We start from the raw sequence: 8,294 nt of genomic DNA, 5'->3' as shown, positions 1-8,294 counted from the left end.
ACTGTTATGAATCGTCATGTAAATATCTGATATGCAGGATGTATTTTCATTGTTACAAATGGAACATAATTAAAGCATAGTGATTAATCACAAAAACAATATGTAATTATGTTTTCCGATGGTCTTAGGCGACCCCTGTGAAAGGGTCGTTCGACCCCCAAAGGGTCGCGACCCACAGGTTGAGAACCGCTGATCTAGAAAGACGCGAAAAGGAACCCAGCGGCTCCCTCCTCAGACCGGCCCCTCCCTCAGGTGGGCAGCGCTCCGACCGCCGCCGGCTAATCCCAGGCCACTTGGAGGCTTTCCCGCCTCAAAACTCCGTCACCCTACACCGGGGGCCAGTTTCCTGCCCTTACACTGCCGTTGGCTTCGTTCAAACAGGCCGCTTTCGTCAGCAGCCAATCAGAACGCTCGATCTTCCACCGCCGCCCAATGAGCGCGTGGGAGAGGAGGAAAAAGGGCGTGAAGCCCAATCGCAGCGCCATCACACTTGAGGGCAAAGAGGGTAGGAAGCCGTCATGGCGCTCTGGTCAATAAAATCGATAGCTGGAAGCTGCCTGTGTTCCAGGCCGAGGCGGTGCAGTAGCAGCGCCGCCATTTTCGCCGAAGGCATCTTCCGGTGCCTTTCCCCCACGTTCGGGCAGGAGTTTCCTGAATAACAGCGAGAGGTTTCCGTTAGCCCCGCAGGCGGCTGATTGCGATCCCCTCCTGGCCTGCCCTAGGACGTCAGTCCCGGGACCCCGAGGGCTCCCAAATCCCGGGGTCCGCTAGGGGCCGAGCCGGGAACGGGAGGTCGTGGCGCCGGCTTCTCTGGCCCAATGGCACCGCCGTCCGCTCCACGCTCCGCGCGGGGACCCGGAGAGGCCGGACCCGGCCGGAGAAGGGGAAGGAAGCCCAGGGCGGTGAAGTTCGCGGACGTGGCCGTGTACTTCTCCCCGGAGGAATGGGGGTGTCTGCGGCCCGCGCAGAGGGCCCTGTACCGGGACGTGATGCGGGAGAACTACGGCCACCTGGGCGCGCTCGGTGAGGCCCGGTCCAATCCGCTGCCGCGGGGCAGAGGGGACGGGGAGCTGGCGGGGGGAGGGGGCAGGGTGTCCAGGGTCCTGGACTGCGACCAGGATGGGGGCTTGGCAGCAGATGCTCCGGGAACATATTGACCCGGAGTTACTTATGAGCTGGTTCTCCTTCCCCAGGGTGCGCGGGTCCCAAACCAGCCCTCATCTCCTGGTTGGAACGAAATACCGAAGACTGGGAACCAGCTGCCCTGGACCCACAGGAGTGCCCCAGGGGACTAATGGTCCAAAGAAGTGAGTGGAACATGCCCGTGGAGGGCCCGCAGCTTGTGGTGACTCGGTCCCGAGTTTGGGTGGCTGTGACCCATGTTGCAGTTCTCCATTTACCGAGTTCCTTTTCACGGTTTCAGGGGACCGTTTATGACAGTGTTGGCTTGGTCCACCACAGAGATTCCCTATCAGCTTGAAGACCAGCTACAGTGGAACCTCGGTTCTCGAACTGAATTCATTCCGTAAGGCTGTTCGAAAACCGAATTATATTTTTCCCATTCGAAGTACTGTAAATTGAATTAATTCACCCCAGACTCCCAAATGATTCTGTTTTAACCTTTTTTTATATACAGTACATGTCTAATGTACTGTTTAATCTATAAATATTTGTAGATACTTGAAAAGCAAAAAAGACATGAAATATAAATGAAATTTAATAAAAAGAAAAGGAAATGTACAGTAAAATATGAAGATTTAATAATAAGCAGCAACAAAAGCAAAAAAAACCCCAAAAACCCATGAAAATATTCACAGCACAATATCCTGAGATTTTAACAGTGGTAAACTGACTCCTACTTGCACATTCTCTCCTTTGTTTGTTGCACATGATCATGCAGGTATCAGCTTGAAAGGGTTGTCAGGTTGAGAAGCAAATTGTTCATGATAGGAACTTTCCAGAACCGAGGTTTGACTGTGTGTGTAGTTCTCTATTGTGTGACTAGAGAAGCTGCTACCCTCCCGCCTCCTTCCCAGGATCCCTGCCCACCCTCCTCGGAGAGAGAACCTATACCTCTCCGAATTCTGTGTTTGGGTGGAAGGGCCTTTGTGGAGAACAGCTGCCTGGGGTGCAGGGGCCTCTTTCTGACCTCTGGCAGCACTCTCCTCAGGATCAAGCGAGGCTCTGACTAATGCCGTTCAGGTAGAATGGCCCCAGATCCACCCCCAGGGGCAGATGGAACTGTCGGATTCCCTAAGACCAGGGCTATCTTTCTAAGATTCAGATCTGACATTTCCTTGCTTAAAACCATTCAGCCAGGTGTGGGTCAGTGGTTGAGCTTCAACCCATGAACCAGGAGGTCACGGTTTGATTCTCAGTCAGGGCTCCTGCCTGGGAAGGAGGCATGCAGGAGGCAGCCAGCTGATGATTCTCTCTGACCATTGATGGTTCTATCTCTCCCTCTCTCTCTGAATCAATAGAAAAAAAAATAGCCGAAACCGGTTTGGCTCAGTGGATGGGGCGTCGGCCTGCGGACTGAAAGGTCCCAGGTTCGATTCCCGTCAAGGGCATGTACCTGGGTTGCGGGCACATCTCCAATGGGAGATGTGCAGGAGGCAGCTGATCGATGTTTCTCTCTCATCGATGTTTCTAACTCTATCTCTCTCCCTTCCTCTCTGTGAAAAATCAATAAAATATATTTAAAAAAAAAAATTTAAAACAAAATGAAAACCATTCAGCCTGTAAATGGTGATGGGAAAATAATAATAAAGGGAAGAAGAAAACCATTCAGCCCACCTGGCGTGGCTCGGTTGAGCGTTGTCCTGTGCAGGGAAAGGTTGTCAGTTTGATTGCTGGTCAGGCACATACCTGGCTTGAGGGTTTGGTCCCTAGGGAATGTAGGGAGCGCAACCTATTGATGTTTCATACATCGATGTGTCCCCCCCCCCCCACCCTCTCTCTCTGCATGTCCTTGGGTGAGGATAAAAAAACTATTCCTTTTTTGCCAAGATGGGTTATCAAATGGCCATCAGTTATACTCGTCACTTGGGGGAACCCATACCAGAACTATTTATTCACCTTTATAGATGTCTAGGAATGTGTGTGGTTTACTAGCCCCAATGGATTGGGATGCATGTTTAGGTTTGAGAGCCATTGGGTAAAATAGTTCATAGTCCTTACAGCAGTGGTTCTAAGAGTGTGGTCCTCAGACCAGTATGGGCATCACCCTGATCATGTTACAGATGCAGACCTGCTGAATGAACACTGGGAGCAGGGCCCTGCAGTCTGTTCCAGGAGCCCTCCAAATGACTCTGATCACAATAAAACTTGAGAACCATTGGCTTAGAGGGCCTATGACCTAGTCTATGCTAGCTCATACGTTGTTTCCACTTTCTACCTTATACTTACCTCTTCAGAAACGTTTAATTTTTAAAGTCAGCTTAATCTCCGAGAAACCTTCCCCAACTTCTCCAAGCTGGGTTGGGGCTCCTGTAATTCCCTCCATACTTGATTAGTAGCATGTCACACTCGGTTGTCTGTGTCACTAACACTCCTGGAAGACGGGCCAACTTATTTGTCTTATAACCTATAAACACTATAATAGGCAAGAGTCGTAGCCCAGTATGTGTTAAATTAATTTCTCCCGTGTCCCTGTAGAAACCAGAACCAGAAAGAAGAACGGAGAAGAGGAAGTATTCCCACCTAAGGAGGCACCCCGGAAGGGGAAGAGAGGACGGAAGCCCAGCAAGCCCCGACTGATTCCCAGACAGACATCTGGGGGTCCCATCTGCCCTGACTGTGGTTGTACCTTCCCTGATCACCCGGCTCTCAAAAGCCACAAGTGTGCCCAGAATCTGAAGAAGCCTTACCCTTGCCCCGACTGTGGGCGCCGCTTTTCCTACCCTTCTCTGTTGGTCAGCCACCGGCGGGCGCACTCTGGTGAATGTCCCTATGTTTGTGACCAATGTGGCAAACGTTTCTCCCAGCGCAAGAACCTCTCCCAGCACCAGGTCATCCACACGGGCGAGAAGCCCTACCACTGCCCTGACTGCGGCCGCTGCTTCCGGAGGAGCCGGTCCCTGGCCAATCACCGGACCACACATACAGGGGAAAAACCCCACCAGTGCCCTAGCTGTGCGCGGCGCTTTGCCTACCCGTCCCTGCTCGCCATCCACCAGCGCACGCACACGGGAGAGAAGCCCTACACCTGCCTGGAATGCAACCGCCGCTTCCGCCAGCGCACCGCCCTGGTCATCCACCAGCGCATCCACACCGGCGAGAAGCCCTACCCGTGCCCAGACTGCGAGCGGCGCTTCTCCTCATCCTCCCGCCTGGTGAGCCACCGGCGGGTGCACTCCGGCGAGCGTCCCTATGCCTGTGAGCACTGCGAGGCCCGCTTCTCCCAGCGCAGTACGCTGCTCCAGCACCAGCTCCTGCACACGGGAGAGAAGCCCTACCCCTGCCCAGACTGCGGCCGCGCCTTCCGCCGGAGCGGCTCCCTCGCCATACATCGCAGCACGCACACCGAGGAGAAGCTGCACGCCTGTGATGACTGCGGCCGCCGCTTCGCCTACCCCTCCCTGCTGGCCAGTCACAGGCGCGTCCACTCAGGCGAGCGGCCCTATGCCTGCGACCTGTGCTCCAAGCGCTTTGCCCAGTGGAGCCACCTGGCGCAGCACCAGCTCCTGCACACCGGGGAGAAGCCTTTCCCCTGCCTTGAGTGTGGCCGCTGCTTTCGCCAGAGGTGGTCGCTGGCCGTGCACAAGTGCAGCCCCCGAGTCCAAAACTGCAGCCCTAGATCTGCTATAGAGGGAACCGGTCAAAAGGGCAGTACCCTTTAGAATGGGAAGGACTGTCTTAAGTTCATTTCATTTCATTGAGAGGCCAGAGAAGGGAAGGAGAAGCCCTAGGTCATACAGGCAGGTTCAGAAGGAAAACCCAGGTCTCCTGCCACAGACCTGAACTTGAGTACATTCTACCACCCTGGCTGCCTTACTCTGTCGAGAACAGATGGTCCCATTAGGAGAGGTCACATCATTTGGTTCAAGTTTAACAAGCTCTCCAATCCTAAAAGAAATTGTGTGTGTGACCATCAGGGTAAAATTCCTCCCCTTATACTTCAGGGGCTGGCTGCCTTTCTAATTTGCATATAGGGGTCTCCCCTTACATGCGGTCAGGAGGATCTTCCCCACCTCTGCCTCTTCCTCCTTACGTGTGGCCCCCTTTTTACAACACTCCTGCCAAGTGGTGTTCTACTCCTGCTTTAAACCTCCCTTGACAGGGAGGTCACTACCTCACAAGGCAGGTCATTTCTTTGTGGGATAGCTGTGATCTTTAGAGGGTGGTTAAGTGCCGGACTCTCCTTCCCTGTATGCCTTGCCCAGAACATGTTTAATATTTCCTCTACGTGGCAGCCGTTCAGGTTAACAGCATTTGGTCAATCATTCCTAAAAGATAGGGTTTCAGTTCCCACACATGGTCTGCAAACATGATCTTCAGTGTTCCTTTTAAAGGGTCATACAAAAATAAGCCAGCACCACAGTGTATACCTCCTTGGTCTGGACTTGTTTTAACTGCTCTAGATTGCATTGGATTTGGGAGGAGTGGCAGCCTGTACCTGGGGTTTACTGGGTTGGAGACACCCCAAAACCTAAGGTTCTTTTTTTAAACCACATGCTGTGAAGCTAAGTCTTCTGCACTCTGGACAGTTGGTTCAAGTTGGGTCTGGGACATAAGTTCAGCGAGCGGTGGGACAAGGTTGATCTTAAGGAAAAGCAGGGGGAGGCGTATGGGTTAGTAGCAAGAGGTGAAAGCCGGACCGGCTTGTACTTGATCTGGTGGGTTTGGATTGGTTCCATCAGCCAGTGGTTAGAAGAGCCTAGATTTCACTTCAACACAGAACCTTCCATGAGTCCTCAGTCAACATTTTTTTCATAAAACGAGGTGAGGCCATTCAAGGAGGGTAGAAAGTTAGGTGATTGCATACAAAACAGAAAGAGTATATAGTCATCAAGTTGTGTTCATGCCTGCCCCTCACTGAAGCTCCAGAGGTAGCAATGTGTCTCACTTAATCTTTGATAAGCCTCCAGGGCACCCACCCCGAGTAGGTAGGTGCTCAGTAAAGCTTTACTGAATTGAATGAACAGGCCTATCACTGCTTTGGGTGGCTGCACCAAATTGGAATTTCCAAACCTGACTCGTCTCAGTACCACAGCTAGAAGGGGGCATCCCCCACTTTAGTTCTGATCTCAGCCCTGGAGTCAGGAGCAACTGGGGAACACAGCTTTTGTAATGATCTCTGTTCTGGTGTTTAGCAAGTTTCATTATAACTGTTTCTCCTTGGATGATGAGCTACCCCAAGGTAGGGGTCAGACCAGATTGGGTCTCATTAAAATGTCTGTTGAATGGATTATGTCCCTTGTGGAATTACTGTTTATAAAATGTAAGTCTAGTTCCTTAACCAAGTAGAAATTTTTACAGTTCTGATGGAGACCTGCCCTACCCTGGCAAAGACCTATTAGATGACTGCCTAGCCCCCTGTTTTAGAACTGGCTCTTTTCCTTACTTTTATCACTAGGCCGGCCTAACTATTTCTTCACCTAGGAATTTATAATTTTCTTTGGACCTGACTGTAAGTCATTAATACTTGGGAGCCATTGGTGGCCAAGTTCCAGTATGTGGGCCAGAGGGCAGAGATGAGAGACAACTTCCTAGGTTTCCTAAAGTCCTTCAGTCCCAGGGCCCATTTGATGACCAGCTGTATCCTTCCAGTAATTTCTCCTTCTGCTTCAGGTAGTTTGAGTTTTTTTACTTGCAACCAAAAAAACTAATACACAGCCCCAATATGGGTTAATCTCCCATCTGCCTCTATGCCTATATATGAGCTATGAAGAAAAACTGGTCTCTTGTGATCTCCAACCTCAGTTAAGCCTTCAGTGTCACTTAAGTCTTCCATCTATCTTGAGCCAGTGAGTACCTTCTTCACGAAGAAAACAAGGTATTAAATAGAAACTCCTTCAACAGTCCACTCCCCACTCTGACTCCAAATTTACCAGTGAGACCACGCTTACTTGCTTCCATCCCACCTCAAGGAAGTCCCTCATGCCCTGGCCAGTGTGGCTCCGTTGAGTGTAGTCCTATGTACCAAGAGGTCACTGGTTTGATTCCCAGTCAGGGCACATGCCAGGGTTGTGGGCTCAATCCCCAGTAGGGGGCATGCAGGAGGCAGCCAACTGATTCTTTCAAATCGTTTCTCCCTCTACCTCTCCCTCTCTAAAATCAATAAAAACATTTTTTTTTAAAAGCCTCTCACATGCAATGCTCATCAATATAGCTGTGCCTGGATTTCATCAACTGCCCCCTCAGGGACTTTGCTCCATCTATTAATTCTCTCTCTCTTCTTAGTTTTATTGTTTTAGAGTCCCTCTCTTTTCTGGAACACACACACCCAAGCCTACAAACATGCTAAACTCTCTTTAAAAAACAATAAAGAACTTTCCCTCTGGCCTCTGTCCCCATCTATTTCCAGCTAAATTTTTTTAAAAAATATATGCTTATTAATTTCACAGAGGAAGAGAAAGGGAGAGATAGAAACATCAATGATGAGAGAATCATTGATTGGCTGCCTCCTGCATGCCCCCCACTGGGGTTCAAACCCGCAATCCGGGCATGTGTCCTTGAACGAAATCAAACCCGGGACCCTCCAGTCCACAGGCCAACACTCTGAGCCAAACCGGCTAGAGCTTCAGCTAAATTTCTTGACGCAGTAGTCTGCATCAACTGGATCCATTTTGCTTATTCTTTGCCTACTGCAATAGTATTACAGTCACTTTGTTGTACATTTATGATGTCCCATGTACTATGTTAGACACTTTATGTGCATCCCAATCTAATTTTGATAAGAACTGCATAAAGTAGGTGTTAGGAGATGCTCCTCCATGCTCCTCATGTTGCTACATATCTTGCCGAGTATGCCCAAAATGCAAGGTCCTGCCCTCAAATTCTCAGGCATTAGCCAATTCCAGACCTAAAGCCCCACTGAATGAGGGGAGGCTGGGTCCTATTGATGAAGGACCATGTTAACATTGGCAATAACATTCAGTAGGTCTTCCTAGCCTTTCCCAAATGTACCAGCAGTCATTCACCAGGGTGGCTGGGCACTGGAGAACTGGGCATTGGATCTAAATTGCTTCTAATTCTTAGAGATCAGGTGTGTGCAGAAAAGGGCTACTCAGCAGACTGAGATTGCTTAAACCCTGCACATTAAAAAAAAAAAAAAAAAAAAAGCTCATTTT

General features: G+C 50.3%; 1 protein-coding gene across 2 annotated transcripts; it reads left to right on the top strand.

Annotated features, from left to right (window-relative positions):
* Positions 1–490: 490 nt before the first annotated feature.
* On the top strand, positions 491–7,546 carry ZNF689 (zinc finger protein 689). 2 transcript variants are annotated; one of them, XM_036310985.1, is made up of 3 exons: positions 491–1,023; positions 1,194–1,307; positions 3,658–7,545. In XM_036310985.1, the coding sequence occupies exons 1-3, from the start codon at positions 819–821 to the stop codon at positions 4,839–4,841; spliced, it is 1,503 nt and encodes a 500-aa protein (XP_036166878.1). In that variant the 5' UTR covers positions 491–818; the 3' UTR covers positions 4,842–7,545. The 2 variants fall into 2 exon arrangements, with proteins under 2 accessions (XP_036166878.1, XP_036166879.1); XM_036310986.1 differs by lacking the exon at positions 1,194–1,307 and having other exon boundaries at positions 3,658–7,546.
* Positions 7,547–8,294: the final 748 nt, after the last annotated feature.

This window comes from Myotis myotis, unplaced genomic scaffold (genome assembly GCF_014108235.1).
Source record: "Myotis myotis isolate mMyoMyo1 unplaced genomic scaffold, mMyoMyo1.p scaffold_m19_p_5, whole genome shotgun sequence".
Classification (NCBI taxonomy): domain Eukaryota; kingdom Metazoa; phylum Chordata; class Mammalia; order Chiroptera; family Vespertilionidae; genus Myotis; species Myotis myotis.
The sequence above is the reverse complement of the archived record's forward strand: the minus strand, read 5'-3'. Positions and strand labels throughout refer to the sequence as shown.